Here is a 16,337-nt window from a genome sequence, read left to right on the forward strand (position 1 = left end):
CCCAACAAGAGAGGAATCACTGCTGGTTCTAGTAATGGGAAATGAACCGGAACACAGAAGAAAAGTAAGCGTAGGGGAACATCTAGGCAATAACTATCATAACATAGTAAGGTTTAAAATAATGATTGAGAAAGACATGAGTCAGATGAAGACCGAAGTAATAGATTGGGAGAAAAAGCTCCTTTTGAGGGAATGAGAATGGAACTGGGGAAGGTAAACTGGATAAAATTTTGACAGACAAAGGGATAGAACAGCAGTGGGAAATATTTAAAATGGTGATCAATAGAGTTCAGGAGAAAGATATTCCTCTTTTTAAAAAAAGAACAAACTAGCCAAGAATGAAACACCATGGATGAATAAAGAAATATGGGTAATATTGAAACTAAAGAAAAAGGCATACACTAAGTACATAGACAATAAAGGAGGATGACAAAAGGTATACGAAGAAGTTAGGAAGGATGTCAAAAAAAACAATTAGGAAAACAGAGGAACTACAAAAATCACTTTCTTTTTATATTCTTTGATCATTTAAAGTATTCCACAAACACATAAATAACAAAAGAAAAATCAAGATAGGGATAGGGCCAGTAAGGGATGCACAAGATAAACTCACAGGTAATGACAGCGAAATGGCAGAAATATCAAATAGTTACTGTGCTTCATTATTTACCAGGGAGACTAACAAGGTGGGCATGACATTAGAAGAGATCAAGAAGTTATAAAGACATTTAAGATAGAAAGGGGAGGAGATAATTGATAATCTAATCAAACTTAGAGAGGATAAAACCCCTGGTCCAGATGGATTGCATCCACGCATGTTAAAAGAAGTTAGGGAAGAGCTAGCAGAGGCACTATTTTATTTATATATATATATATAGGGGTGACCTGATGGAGGTCATTAAGATAATGAAAGGGTTTGATAGGGTAGATGTAGAGAAAATGTTTCCACTTGTGGGAGAGTCCAAAACTAGAGGTCTTAAATATAAGATAGTCACTAATAAATCCAATAGGAAATTCAGGAGAAACTTTTTTACCCAAAGGGTGATAATGTGGAACACGCTACCACAAGGAGTCGTTGAGTCAAATAGCATAGATGCTTTTAAGAGGAAGTTAGATAAGCACACAAAGGAGAAATGAATAGAAGGGTCTGTTGAAAGGGTTCAATGAAGTAGGGAGGGAGGTGCCTCGTGTGGAACGTAAACGCCGGCATAGACCTGTTGGGCTGAATGGCCTGTTTGTGTTGTAGACTCAATGTAAGGTATACAAAATCAGAGCAAGTAATGTACTGCCTCTGCCTGGGGCTGGATATATGCCAGGCAGTCTGAGCTCTTCCGGAAGGTTTGAGACCACCGTCCCTGCAGCTATCTCCCGCAGAAGGCAGGCTGATAAAGGTTTGATGGGATTACATTCTACTCCTCGGTTCAAAGTTGCTTAATTGAAACTGTCTGATAATTGAACTTTTTTTAGTACTAAATTCCGACATAGCTTAATTCAAATTATTAGATAACTCAATTTTTTTAATTTAGAAAGAAAGGAGTTTGAGTTGTCAGGAGTAGACTGTACCCCATCACCAGCCCCACTAGGCCTCAAGAATAGTGACCCAACCTAATGTCGCTCCAGACAAGGGAGAGCTACTCAAGTCCTTGAAGTCGTACCCCAGCACGAGTCAGCACCTTTTAGTCAGCACTTAGGGAAGAGTGACCATAATATGATAGAATTCTTCATTAAGTTTGAAAGTGATGTAGTTTAATCTGAAACTAGGGTCTTAAATCTAAACAAAGGAAACTACGAAGGTATGAGGCCCAAATTGGCTATGGTTGATTGGGGAACTACATTAAAAGGTGTGACGATAGACAGGCAATGGCTAGCATTTAAAGAATTAATACATAATTTGCAACAAATATATATTCCTTTAAGGCACAAAAACCCAACAGGAAAAGTGGTCCAACCGTGGCTAACGAGAAATTAAAGATAGTATTAAATCAAAGAAAGAAGCATATAAAGTCGCCAGAAAAAGCAGTAGGCCTGAGGATTGGGAGCATTTTAGAATTCAGCAAAGAAGGACCAAGAAATTGATGAAGAAAGGGAAAATAGAATGAGGGTTAGCTAGCGAGAAACATAAAAACAGATTTTAAAAGCTTCTGTAGGTACGTGAAAAGGAAAAGAGTGGCGAAGGCAAATGTGGGTCCCTTACAGACAGAGACGGGAGAATTTATAATGGGGAATAAGGAAATGGCAGAGAAATTAAACAAATACTTTATGTCTGTCTTCACGGAAGAAGACAAAAAACCTCCCAGAAATACTAGAGAACCAAGGGTCTGGCGAGAATGAGGAACTGAAGGAAATTATTATTAGTAAAAAAAAATAGTATTAGAGAAATTAATGGGACTGAAAGTCGATAAATCCCAAGGACCTGATGATCTACATCCCAGGGTTTTGAAAGAAATGGCTATAGAGATAGTGGATGCATTGGTTTTGTTATTTTCCAAAATTCTATAGATTCTGGAACAGTTCCTGCAGATTGGAGGACAGCAAATGTCACCCCACTGTTTAAGAAAGGAGGGAGAGAAAAAACAGGGAACTACAGACCTGTCATCAGTAGTAGGGAAAATGCTAGAATCTATTATATTTGATGTGATAACTTAGAAAATAATAGGATTTGGCAGAGTCAACATGGATTTATGAAAGGGAAATCATGTTTGACAAACCTATTGGAGTTCTTTGAGGATGTAACCAGTAGAATAGATAAAGGGGAACCAGTGGATGTGGTGTATTTGGATTTTCAGAGGGCTTTCGATAAGGTACCACACAGGAGGTTGGTGAATAAAGTTAGAGCACATGGGGGTAATATACTGGCATGGATTGAGAATTGGTTAACAGACAGAAAACAGAGTAGGAATAAACGGGTCTTTTTCAGGTTGGCAGACTGTGACTAGTGGGTACTGCAGGGGTTGGTGCTTGGGCCCCAGCTATTCACATTCTATAACATTGACTTGGATGAGGGGACCAAATGTAATATTTAAAGTTTGTTGATGACACAAAACTAGGTGGGAATGTGAGTTGTGAGGAGGATGCAAAGAGACTTCAAGGGGATATAGACAGGCTAAGTTAGTGTGCAAGAACAAGGCAGATGGACTATAATTTGGAAAAATGTGAAGTTATCCACTTTTGTAGGGAAAAAAAGAAATGCAGAGTATTTTTTAAATGGTGATAGATTGAGGAATGTTGATGTACAAAGGGACCTGGGTGTCCTTGTACATGAGCCACAGAAAGCTAACATGCAGGTGCAGCAAGCAATTAGGAAGGCAAATGGTATGTTGGCCTTTATTACAAGAGGATTTGAGTACAGGAGTAAAGATGTCTTGCTGTAATTATATAGGGCCTTGGTGAGACCGCACTTGGAGTATTGTGTACAATTTTGGTCTCCATACCCAAGAAAGGATATACTTGACATGGAGTGCAACGAAGGTTCACCAGACTGATTCCTGGGATGGCGGGATTGTCGTATAAGGAGAGATTGAGTAGACCCGGCCTGTATTCTCTAGAGTTTAGAAGAATAAGAGGTGATCTCATTGAAACATACAAAATTCTTTCCGGGCTTGACAGGGTAGATGCAGGGAGGATGTTTCCCCTGGCTGGGGAATCTAGAACCAGGGGTCACAGTCTCAGAATAAAGGGTAGGCCATTTAGGACTGAGATGAGGAGAAATTTCTTCACCCAGGGTAGTGAATCTTTGGAATTCTCTACCACAGAGGGCTGTGGAGGCTCATTCATTGAATACATTCCAAACAGAGATAGATAGATTTCTAGATATTAAAGGCATCAACGGATATGGGGATGGTGCAGGAAATGGCATTGAGGTAGAAGATCAGCCATGATCTTGTTGAATGGGGGAGCAGGCTCGAGGGGCCGGATGGCCTACTCCTGCTCCTATTTCTTATGTTCATATGTTTAGGAAAGAAGAAACGGGAAAAAGATCAAAGTTTGTCCTACTTTTTGAAAAATGGACATTGGGAGATTAACTCCATAACAACAACTTGCATTTATATAGCACCTTTAACAGAGTAAAACGTCCCAATGCTTCTGTGAAGCACCTTATCAACCAAAAATTGACAGAGCTGCAAGGAGCTATTAGGACAGGGTTAGATTTTAAGGAGTGTCTTAAAGGAGAGAGAAGTAGAGAGGCGGAAAGGTTTAGGGAGGGAATTCCAGAGCTTAGGGCCTAGGCAGCTGAAGGCACGGCCCCAATGGTGGAGCGATTAAAATCGAGAATGCACAAGAGGGCAGAATTGGAGAAGCGCAGAGATCGCGGAGGGTTGTAGGGCTGGAGGAGGTTACAGAGACAGGGAGGGGCGAGGCCATGGTGGGATTTGAAAACAAAGATGAGAATTTTAAAATCGAGGCGTTGCCAGACTAGGAACCAATGTAGGTCAGTGAGCTGGGTGGTGATGGGTGAATGGGACTTGGTGTGAGTTAGGATATGAGTTTTGGATGAGCTCAAATTTGTGGAAGGTGGGAAGGTGGCCAGGAGAGCATTGGAGTAGTCAAGTCTAGAGGTAACAAAGGCATGGATGAGGGTTTCAGCATATTCACCTGCCATTTTATCTATTGTGCCTTTCGGTAATACTTGCATGGCCAATTTTATAGAATTTAAACTTCTAACAAAAAACACTTAGTGGCCCATCTTGCGTTCCTTTTGACAGAGTTTCATCTCCTTTTTCATCCTACTGTTTCTATTAAGGCAAGGTTGAGAACTGTTATGGAATAATGTTGTCTTGTATTAAACAAAATTATTAATAAACAATCCACATAACTGGTGTTAACGCATGCAGTATTTACGTTATCTACAAAACATTTCCAATTTTGATGAATGATACTCATAAACTACTTTGGGCACTTTTCTGTGCTCCTGCTTTGGTTGTATATGATTACACAAACTCCTGAGCAGAGTTCCACAAGTATGCAACCATAATTTTGGTTAGTTTCCTTCTATGGAACAATGGAATGTGAAAAGAATGGAATAAATTGTGATGTGTACATATTCAAGCAATTTCATAATGCAAAGACAACAGTAAACTGCCATTTGAAGTGACCTCTTCAGACTTTTCCTTGATGAGTGATTCACTGCACTGATTTAAGTTAAGATGCAATCTTTAATCTTTTGAACATTATTTTACTTGTAATATTTTAGGGTTTCCAGTCCCTACAGAAAATTCACTGATCTGCCAGAGAAGCTGCTTGCCACAGCCTTCAACAGTTGGGCTTCTTGGTTTGAGTTCTAAAAGTCCGAGCATGCATTCTGAACATGTACTGAAGTTCCAGACCGCAGTCTGTGTTGATGCTTCCACGGAATCATCTGCAATAAATGGAAGGGCTTTTTCTTTAAATGGCAGCACATCAGGTAATTTTGAGTTACAGCTGAGGCATCCAGAATCTGGGTAGTAATAATCCATGTCTATTTTACATCACTTATCAATCTCTACTATAATTAGATATTAGATGTAGCAGTTCCTTAGTCATTGAAAAAAAGATTTAAAAAGTTATATGTGCACTAAGTGTCCACAGAAAATTAACTTCTAAATATTGAAAATATATTAATTGAGAGTTTTTCTTTAATACTAGCAGCTTGTGTAAAAGGTGTGCCACAGCAACATCTGCTACTAGTCTCTGGAGAGGTCACCAGATAAAACACTGAAATATGCTAGTGAAATATCCATGGTGGTATCTATTGAATGTCAAGATAAAGCAAATTTTCCTCCGTACATTTGAAAACAGAGGGGAAAAAGAGATGTCCCCACCCCAAAGGCAGTGCATGTTGGAAACAGTATGTTTCCATAAACTAACAAACGCAAATTGTGTACCCGAAAGACCAACAAAGAGGAAGTGGGAAAAGAGTAGTGGAGCTCACAGGCTAGGAAAGAACTCCAGCAGCATAGGAAACTGAGAAACAGAGAAACCAGAACTTTTGATTGAGTAAAATATTCAGATGAGAACCATTTAGGCATCTTACTCGGAGGCTGCAGGGGGCCCTAGAGGGAGGAAGTCAGATTGAGGGAAGTGGTGAGAACAATCTACAGAATTGATCTCGGAAATAAACTTTTCTAATTCTAAAAAGAGGGCCCAAAAAAAAGCTTAAAAGCAGCAAATTGTAACAAAGCAAGCAGTCTAGCCAGCACTGAGAAGTGGCAGGAAGCCCTGGAGGTAGGAAACAGATTCTGTGGGGTAAGGGAGGTGAGAAGAACAGCCTGCCGAATTGATTTCTGAGAGAAAAGCACTCCGAAATGTTTCAGAAATTATTTACTTAAACGTGGAAAGGAGGGAAGCTGAAGCAAGGGAAGGATAAAATGGTGATAGCTGATCCAAAATTACTGTTATACAGAGGAAGGTTAGAAATGTTGGTAGTGTCCTGGAGATACAAGTCTGTCTGAATAGTGCTGCTGCAGGTTCGGGTATGGAGATCTACAGCTGCAGGTTTGACTCTGTGACATGTAGTTTAAATATAATTAACGCCCCCATGCACACAGTAGGCTACTCTGGGGGGCTTAAACTTCCAAAGAATATAAAAGAGCACCTGCAAACTTATCAGGTTAATTTGAGCCAAGGTAGCCTGCAGGGAGCAGGAGATGTCACTAAGGCAGTTGTGCCAGGGTAATAATTTTCCAAAATTCTCTGGACTCGGCAAAGGTCCCGGCAGATTGGAAAACTGCTAATGTAACACCCTTATTTAAAAAGGGTAGTAGGCAGAAGGCTGGAAATTATAGACCAGTTAGCCTAACATCTGTGGTGGGTAAAATTTTGGAGTCTATTATTAAGGAGACAGTAGCGGAACATTTGGATAAACATAATTTAATAGGACAAAGTCAGCATGGCTTTACGAAGGAGAGGTCATGTCTGACAAATTTGCTTGAGTTCCTTGAGGACATAACGTACAGGGTGGATAAAGGGGAACCAGTGGATGTAGTGTATTTAGACTTCCAGAAGGCATTCGACAAGGTGCCACATAAAAGATTATTGCTCAAGATAAAGAATCACTGGATTGGGGTAATATTCTGGCATGGGTGGAGGATTGGTTATCTAACAGGAAGCAGAGAGTTGGGATAAATGGTTCATTCTCGGACTGGCAACCAGTAGCCAGTGGTGTTCCGCAGGGGTCGGTGCTGGGTCCCCAACTCTTTACAATCTATATTAACGATTTGGAGGAGGGGACCGAGTGTAACATATCAAAGTTTGCAGATGATACAAAGATGGGAGGGAAAGTGGAGAGTGAGGAGGACATAAAAAACCTAGAAGGGGATTTAGACAGGCTGGGTGAGTGGGCGGAGATTTGGCAGATGCAATACAATATTGGAAAATGTGAGGTTATGCACTTTGGCAGGAAAAATCAGAGAGCAAGTTATTATCTTAATGGCGAGAAACTGGAAAGTACTGCAGTACAAAGGGATCTGGGGGTCATAGTGCAAGAAAATCTAAAAGTTAGTATGCAGGTGCAGCAGGTGATCAAGAAGGCCAACGGAATGTTGGCTTTTATTGCTCGGGGGATAGAATATAAAAACAGGGAGGTATTGCTGCAGTTATATAAGGTATTGGTGAGACCGCACCTGGAATACTGCATACAGTTTTGGTCTCCATACTTAAGAAAAGACATACTTGCTCTCGGCAGTACAAAGAAGGTTCACTCGGTTAATCCCAGGGATGAGGGGGCGGACATATGAGGAGAGGTTGAGTAGATTGGGACTCTACTCATTGGAGTTCAGAAGAATGAGAGGCGATCTTATTGAAACATATAAGATTGTGAAGGGGCTTGATTGGGTGGATGTGGTAAGGATGTTCCCAAGGATGGGTGAAACTAGAACTAGGGGGCATAATCTTAGAATGAGGGGCTGCTCTTTCAAAACTGAGATGAGGAGAAACTTCTTCACTCAGAGGGTAGTCGGTCTGTGGAATTTGCTGCCCCAGGAAGCTGTGGAAGCTACATCATTAAATAAATTTAAAACAGAAATAGACAGTTTCCTAGAAGTAAAGGGAATTAGGGGTTACGGGGAGTGGGCAGGAAATTGGACATGAATTTAGATTTGAGGTTAGGATCAGATCAGCCATGATCTTATTGAATGGCGGAGCAGGCTCGAGGGGCCGATTGGCCTATTCCTGCTCCTATTTCTTATGTTCTTATGTAATAAGGCCTAGGCATTGGAGTGAGGAAATGGCCATTAGACGTGTTCAAAAAAGTTTAATCATACAAAAATCTGCAATGATAGTACCTCTCTCAATACCACAAAATAGCTATCACTGGAGGCCGAAGGAAAGGAGGGAAACCCAAAGGAACTGCAGAAGCAGAGAGAAACAATTTATATTTTAATTTTACAATGGCGAGAGTAGGCTGGAGGGTGGAAGACTATCCAAAAGGATAAAATAAAGTTCAAATTACAGTGCAGAAAAACTAAAGGGAAACAGTTAAACTTTCAACCAAAACTTACCTGGAGTGAAAACAAAATGGCAGCCAGAGGCTCAGATTTTTTTTAGAAGGAAAAATGTGAAGCTGTTCAGACCTGTGGCCAGATTGTATATTTACAGCATGACAAATTTACAGAAGCAAAATCCACATATAATTGTGATCATAGGAATTTGTAAAGGAAAAAGTTGACACAAAAATGCAACAGGAGGTTGGGTGGTGCATCCAGTGTTTGCTTGCAAAGATATGACTTTTAATAAGATATATAGATTTATGACAATTCAGTTTTATTGTCTCATTTTATTTGCTCCTTGTGCATAATGCAGTTCAATACAAGTGCTTTACCAATTACAAAATTACTGCTTGATAGTAAAATATGCTTTGTGCAAATATACACAATGGGCCCAGAATTTGCAGTCAAAATAACGGCGAGGACAGGTGCACGGTTTAACGCGGAAATCCTAAAGTTGCTGTCAGAGATGCGCCACTCTGCCATTATGTAAATTCGCATTGAACAGCATGGGAATCGGGGAAAACTCTCCGATGGCTGGAGTCATACCTAGCACAAAGCAAGATGGTAGTGGTTGTTGGAGGCCAATCATCTCAGCCCCTGGACATCGCTGCAGGAGTTCCTCAGAGCAGTGTCCTAGGCCCAACCATCTTCAGCTGCTTCATCAATGATCTTCCCTCCATCATAAGGTCAGAAGTGGGAATGTTTGCTGATTGCACAGTGTTCAGCTCCATTCGCAACCCCTCAGATAATGAAGCAGTCCATGCCCGCACGCAGCAAGTCCTGGACGACATCCAGGCTTGGGCTGACAAGTGGCAAGTAACATTCACGCCAGACAAGTGCCAGGCAATAACCATCTCCAACAAGAGAGAGTCTAACCATCTCCCCTTGACATTCAATGGTATAATCATTGCCGAATCCCCCACCATCGACATCCTGGGGATCACCATTAACCAGAAACTTAGCTGGACCAGCCATACAAATACTGTGGCTACAAGAGCAGGTCCGAGGCTAGGTATTCTGCAGCGAGTGACTCACCTCCTGACTCCCCAAAGCCTTTCCACCATCTACAAGGCACAAGTCAGGAGTGTGATGGAATACTCTCCACTTGCCTGGATGAGTGCAGCTCCAACAACACTCAAGAAGCTCAACACCATCCAGGACAAAGCAGCCCGCTTGATTGGCACCTCCTTCACCACCTTAAACATTCACTCCTTCCACCACCGGCGTACCGTGACTGCAGTGTGTACCATTCACAGGATGCACTGCAGCAACTCGCCAAGGCTTCTTCGACAGCACCTCCCAAACCCGTGATCTCTACCACCGGGAAGGACATGGGCAGCAGGCACATGGGAACGCCACCACCTGGATGTTTCCCTCCAAGTCACACACCATTCTGACTTGGAAATATACCGCCGTTCCTCCATAGTCACTGGGTCAAAATCCTGGAACTCCCTACATAACAGCACTGTCGGGGTACCTTCACCACAGGGACTGCAGCGGTTCAAGAAGGCGGCTCACCACCACCTTCTCGAGGGCAATTAGGGATGGGCAATAAATGCTGGCCTTGCCAGCGATGACCCCCCCCCCCCCCCCCCAACATTTCATGAATGAATTTTTAAAAAAGTTTCCTATACTTGGTAGATACGAACTAAACTTGCGATAGAAAATTAGATCTAAATACCTTTTTAACAGTGTACTAAGTGTTATTTTACTGCCAGTCAACCTCTCTGGCACTGAAAATTAACTGTTACAAGTGTGGCGTCTCATTCCTTCAGGTTTTAATTGTCGGAGATTTAAATTTTTTAAAAAACTTTTTCTTTGACCCTTTTTTCTCTCTCTCTCAATCAAATCTTTCTTTCCCTCTATTTGACATTGAATTCACCATTCTAACTTTCACTTCCATGTTCAGTCCTTGCGTGTTCATTCAATAATCCTTCAACCTGATTGGTTAAGGAGATGCACAGTTGCTTGCTCTATAGAAGACACTGCACCATTTCCACCTCACGCTTCCAGCAACTTGCAGTGCAAAATATCATGGAAATTAAACAGGCAAGGGCAAGTCTTAACTTGAGGTTGCCTTTTGTTGACCGGTTACAGCAAATTCTGAGCCAGTATTCTTTTGGGTTTGTGTAGGTATACAAAATTGCCTTTAATGCAGTTATGTATTATTTTGGAGGTGTTTACAAATAACTAACCCATTGTGATTTCATACTGTAAGTCACCCTATTTGACTTTCCAATTCATTGAATTAAGCTGTAAATGTATTTAATTTTTAACCTGGCGATGACATGTTCACTGATCCAAGCTGCCTTTCCTCATTCTTATGAGGCTTTGGGCTGAGATGAGACATTACAATGTGTTACCTTGGTCTTGGAGCACCTTGACTTACTGGAAGTAACCTAAAACTCAGAATTACAAAAGCACAACCTTGACATTAACAAACAAGTGGTCTGAGACAGATACTCGAGCCAAAACAGTTTAAGTAAAATGTTCACACCTAAGCCTACAACAGGAGTAAATGTTGAGCAGTTCTAGGAGCAAGAGCAGGGTTTAGGACAGTCATTCTCCCTTGCTGGATCTTCAGAGCTTTTTAGATCCTGAAAGCCATGTGCATGTTGTCCAGAAGCCAAATATGTTGACACCTCACTGCCACCTTTATCAAACAATGGTATGTGAGCTTTGTTTAGGTTGGCAAATTCTTGTTTCACTTTTTCATCACCTGTTTTCTTGTTTCTGAATTTCTGAAGGACATGAACATGGTTCTGAATATGATGGCCAATTGCCCTCATTTCTACTTCACTTGTCTTCCTTGTCTTTTTGATTCCATTATGAATGTGACTGAAACATAGAATATTTGAATAGATCAATATACTGGAGATCTTAAAAGTGAACTTTGGGATCTACAATCTTAGTCTCTGCTTGCCTATTTTGCATGTTATCTACCATGGTATCCATCTTCCAGAATGGGTCCATTAGGCCAGCACTGCAAACAACGGATCCTCCTCCAGCTCTCAAAACATGCTGCTGAACATGGTACAGTGATTTGCGAGCTGCAGTTGGTCCTGCCACTCAACTCAACTGGGTATTGTCAGGAGCCTATGATTGAACTCTCACTGCCTCCCGCAGGCTCAGCCCCTTGGATGAATGAAATCAGAACCATACTTGAATCCTTTAATAGATTTATTAAACACAATCTTTCAAGATTGTCCAGTTGTTGTATTGTGTGACTTCTATTATCAATTCCCCACAAGTGAAGTCTTTGAACTCTGCTGGTTGTGGTTGGAATGGCTGAATGTAGGGAGTACTGGCTTAAGGTCACTGAGTTAGGAAGTGGAGGTGATGTGCATAGTTGTAGCTGAAGGAGCCTGTGTAATGACTATCCCTGTTGATAATTTAGCTTCATCATACTGTTTGTGTTATTCCATCCTGATTCTACATTTGTTGTTTGAAACATTGTTCAAAAGAATGTGAAAGTTAAAATTGTAACTTTTTTGTCTAGAGGTATTACTAATGAGAATAGTTCTTTTATTTGAACTTTTTAAAAAAAAATCTGCCCTCCTCCCCATCACCCTTTTCCAGAGACTCTATGTAACTTGGATGATATGGAAAAAATCCATCCTGTTAAAATTGTCCGACAAAGAGAAGAGCATACTGAGCAAGAGAATGCTGTCCTTGAAGGTAAGCAAATAAAACTGTAGCATGCATTAAAATCACTGTTTGGCATATTTATATTGACCTAAGAAATAGTTTCTGCTATAAATATAACTTATTTTCTAAATATGTAAAAATAATTATAACTTACAAAGAAAACTTTGGAGATGAGATGAATATTATTTCATCACTGTGAAAAGATTGAAATTGGTGTTGCTTCAGGTATTGAGGGACTGAAAATCCAAGTTATGAAAGAATAAAATTTCAAGTGTCATTTTGGTTCAGCTGCAGACACTTTCTCATCTGATTCAGAAGATTGCAGATTCAAACCCCATTTGAGCATATAATGTAAACTGACCACTGCTGTTCAGTACTGAGGGGCTGCTACATTGTTAGGGGTGAGCTATTCTTTCAGTGGTTCAGATGGTCATTAAAGATCATGTGGCATTGTTCAGAAAAGTGCAGAGTTCTCCTGGTGTCCTGGCCATCAATCCTTCCTCATCATCAAAACAGCATCATCAAAATACCATTTATCCCATTGTAGTTTGTACATTCTGGTGCACAAAATGGCTGCTGTATTTACTCATATAATGCACAATGTAATTAATTGTGCATGTAGTGTTCGGGACATTTGAGAGGTGTTATATGAATGCAAGTTCTTTCCTACATGTTACTCATGAAATGGTTCGAAATGTTTCAAATGAAGTCTGACAACACAATATTTCAGCACTAAGTGTAAGTACAGGATACAAAGTCAATATTTTAGAAACCTACAAAATATGTGCATTCCTGATTTTGAAAAAAAAATGCTTTTGTAGGTGAAAACGAAGTTCATGATGAACCAAATTCAGGATGTTCATTTTCAAGAGAACCTTTAGACACACATCAGAGTAATAAAGATTTTACGAGTGCAACATTCTTTCAAAATCCATCTGAAAAAGATGATTCTAACGACCCTCCATCCTTTACAACTCTAGAGGAAAGGTAAATGAAAAGTTATAACTCATATTAATGTATCAAATGAAGGGCTGCTTTATTACTCCTTAAGTTGGTTGTCAAAATCTTAATTCTCCAATAATATTATAAATATATTAAGGCAGTTTTATATAAATGTGGTGTGTTAAAATGTTAATGATGATTCTTACATCAATTTTACACTGGTATTTCTTTAGTTTTAAATGTTTTATAAGCAGATGTATAAGCTGCAAGGATTATTAACCTCTGATTAAACTTTAGTAATTCAAAAATTATACAGATATTAACTTTTTTTTTATAGACCAATCAAACCAGGAGTCGATACAAGAAAGGAAACTTTTGAAGAGTTCCTAGAGCAGCAGATGAGAATGGAAGAACAGAGACTGAAACAACAGCAACTTAAACTGGAGCAGCCACAGGTTTGTGTTTGGAACAGTAAATCCAGAATGCACAAAATTAAATGTACTATTTGAGATTTGTGAAGCCACATTTAGTGACATAAAATCAACAGATAAATTGTAGATAATCTGCTGATATTACTTAAAAGACAAGTGTATTCCACTGAATTATCAGATAATCCTTCAAACTGTCCAAATGACTCAGTTGGAAAGTTGTCAGCTGAAGCTTAGTGGCAGCCCTCTCACCTCTGAGTCAGAAGTTGTGGGTTCAAGTCCCACTCCAGAGACTTGAGCACAAAATCAAGGCTGATACTCCAGTGCAGTACTGAGGGAGTGCTGCACTGTTGGAGGTGCCATCTTTCAGATGAGACATCAAACGAAGGCCCATCTGCTCTCAGTTGGATGTAAAAGATCTCAAGGCACTATTTCAAAGAAGAGCTGGGGAGTTCTCCCCATTGTCCTGGCCAATATTTATCCCTAAGTCAGCATCACTAAAATACAGATTATCTGGTCATTATCTCATTGCTGTTTGTGGGATCTTGCTGTGTGCAAACTGATTGCCGCACGTCCTACATTGCAACAGTGACTACACTTCAAAAGTACTTAATTGGCTGTAAAGTGCTTTGGGATGTCCTGAGGTCGTGAGAGGCCCTATATAAATGCAAGTCTTTCTTTTTACTGCCAGATATTAAACTGAGCCATACAGAATAAGAAAGTCCCAGATTTGATCTTGTGATCTGTGCTGAATTAGTTGATCTCAACTGGAGTGTCAATAGAGATGCTATAATTGGTACTAACACTGGATTAAAGAGGGGAAAAAACAGGCTTCCTGCTTATAGCTATAAAATGTTTTTGTATGAACATCAGATGAGTTCGCTATTGGGTTCACAAGATGCCTCTTGTGGCGAATAGCCTGTCATCAATCATTATCCAGGCTCAAAGTGAAGGAAAATCACTTATGTCAGTTATCAGAGGGCAGCTGGCACTTGTGGAACCATAGCTCAGCATATAGATGCTGGAAGATCTGTGTGTTTTCTGTTTTTATTCCAGCATGAGTCGGCACCTTAAAGTAATAAGGGGAGAAAATTGAGAGAATGAGGGGGAAAAAATAACATAATCCTAAATGTTATAATAGACTTTCTGAAGTTGCAGAAGTGTTAAAGATGCGATCTACTGTCAACATCTCCTTTGCAGTCATTTGACATGTAAAAATAATTTCGTACGGTACTACACAGTAAGACATGCGCAAAAGCTATCTATAAGCACACTTTATACTATACTGTAGAGTTTTTTAAGTGAATTAGAAATTTGAATTGGCAGAAAGTAGATTCTCTAACTTCCCAGTTTTCTAGTTAAAATTAAAGTTAAATTATGAAGACTTTTCCTTGTAAATGATGCTCCACATCTGTAAATCCAACTCCTGTATTCCAGGTTATCCTCCACATCCATAGTTTTATTTTTGTTCACTGGCTCATTCTCTCACTGTCACTCGCTTGCTCACACTCACACTCACGCGCACAAGATCAGGCTTGTCTATGATGCTCCCTGGTATCAACCAATCTATAAAGGAAAAGGGTGAGGAGAAAGACTGAGGATTCACATGGTTATGGTACTTGTACAGCACAAGAATGAGAAGAATCAAATCGAAAAGAAAAAACTTTCATTCATAATGTATCTTTCATGACCGTAGGATGTCCCAAAGTGCTTCATAGCCAATGAAGGACTTTTGAAAGTGTAATCACTGTTGTAATGCAGGGAAATGCAGCAGCGAATTTGCACATAGCAAGGTCTCACAAACAGCAATGAGACAAATGATCAGATAATCTGTTTTAGTAGATAGAGAGAAACTGTTCCCATTGGCAGAAGGGTCAAGAACCAGAGGACATAGATTTAAGGTGATTGGCAAAAGAACCAACGGTGACATGAGGAAAAACTTTTTTAACACAGTGAGGTGGTTAGGATCGAGGGCGTGGTGGATGCAGATTCAATCATGACCTTCAAGTTTGCTGATGATACAAAGCTAGGTGGGAAAGTAAGCTGTGAGGAGGACACAGAGTCTGCAAAGGAATATAGAAAGGTTAAGTGCGTGGGCAAGAAGGTGGCAGATGGAGTATAATGTGGGGAAATGTGAGGTTATTCACTTTGGCAGGAAGAATAGGAAAGCAGAATATTTTTTAAATGGTGAGAAACTATTAAATATTGGTGTTCAGAGAGACTTGGGTGTCCTTGTACAACAGAAACAAAAAGTTAGCATGCAGGTAGTTCAAGCAGTTAGGAAATCAAATGGCACGTTGGCCTTTATAGCAAGGGGGTTGGAGTACAAGAGTAAGGAAGTCTTACTACAATTGTACAGGGCTTTAGTGAGACCTCATCTGGAGTACTGTGTACAGTTTTGGTCTCCTTATCTAAGGAATAATATACTTGCCTCAGAGGCGGTGCAACGAAGGTTCACTAGATTAATTCCTGGGATGAGAGGGTTGTCCTTTGAAGGGATGTTGAGTAGAATGGGCCTATACTCTCTGGAGTTTAGAAGAATGAGAGGTGATCTCATTGAAACATATAAGATTCTGAGGGGACTTGACAGGGTAGATGCCGAGAGGCATAGTCGCAGGATTAGGGGTCAGCCATTTAAGACTGAGATGAGGAGGAATTTCTTCGCTCAGAGGGTTGTGAATCTTGGAGTCGTTTAATATGCCCAAGGCTGAGAGAGAGAGATTTTTGGACTCTAGGGGAATCAATGGATATGGGGATCGGGCAGGAAAGTGAAGTTGAGGTTGAAGATCAGCCATGATCTTATTGAATGGCAGAGCAGGCTCGAGGGGCCATGTGGCCTACTCCCGCTCCTATTTCT

General features: G+C 40.4%; 1 protein-coding gene across 5 annotated transcripts in view; it reads left to right on the forward strand.

The window, feature by feature from the left end:
• Positions 1-16,337, forward strand: part of cenpj (centromere protein J) — a 65,143-nt gene that overhangs the window by 6,562 nt on the left and 42,244 nt on the right. For all 5 annotated transcript variants that reach the window (XM_067986104.1, XM_067986105.1, XM_067986106.1 and 2 more), the window contains exons 4-7: positions 5,192-5,401; positions 12,042-12,140; positions 12,932-13,097; positions 13,390-13,507. In XM_067986104.1, the coding sequence (XP_067842205.1) occupies positions 5,192-5,401; positions 12,042-12,140; positions 12,932-13,097; positions 13,390-13,507 (593 nt within the window). The remainder of the gene's footprint in view (positions 1-5,191; positions 5,402-12,041; positions 12,141-12,931; positions 13,098-13,389; positions 13,508-16,337) is intronic.

Source organism: Heptranchias perlo, chromosome 6 (genome assembly GCF_035084215.1).
Source record: "Heptranchias perlo isolate sHepPer1 chromosome 6, sHepPer1.hap1, whole genome shotgun sequence".
Lineage (NCBI taxonomy): Eukaryota > Metazoa > Chordata > Chondrichthyes > Hexanchiformes > Hexanchidae > Heptranchias > Heptranchias perlo.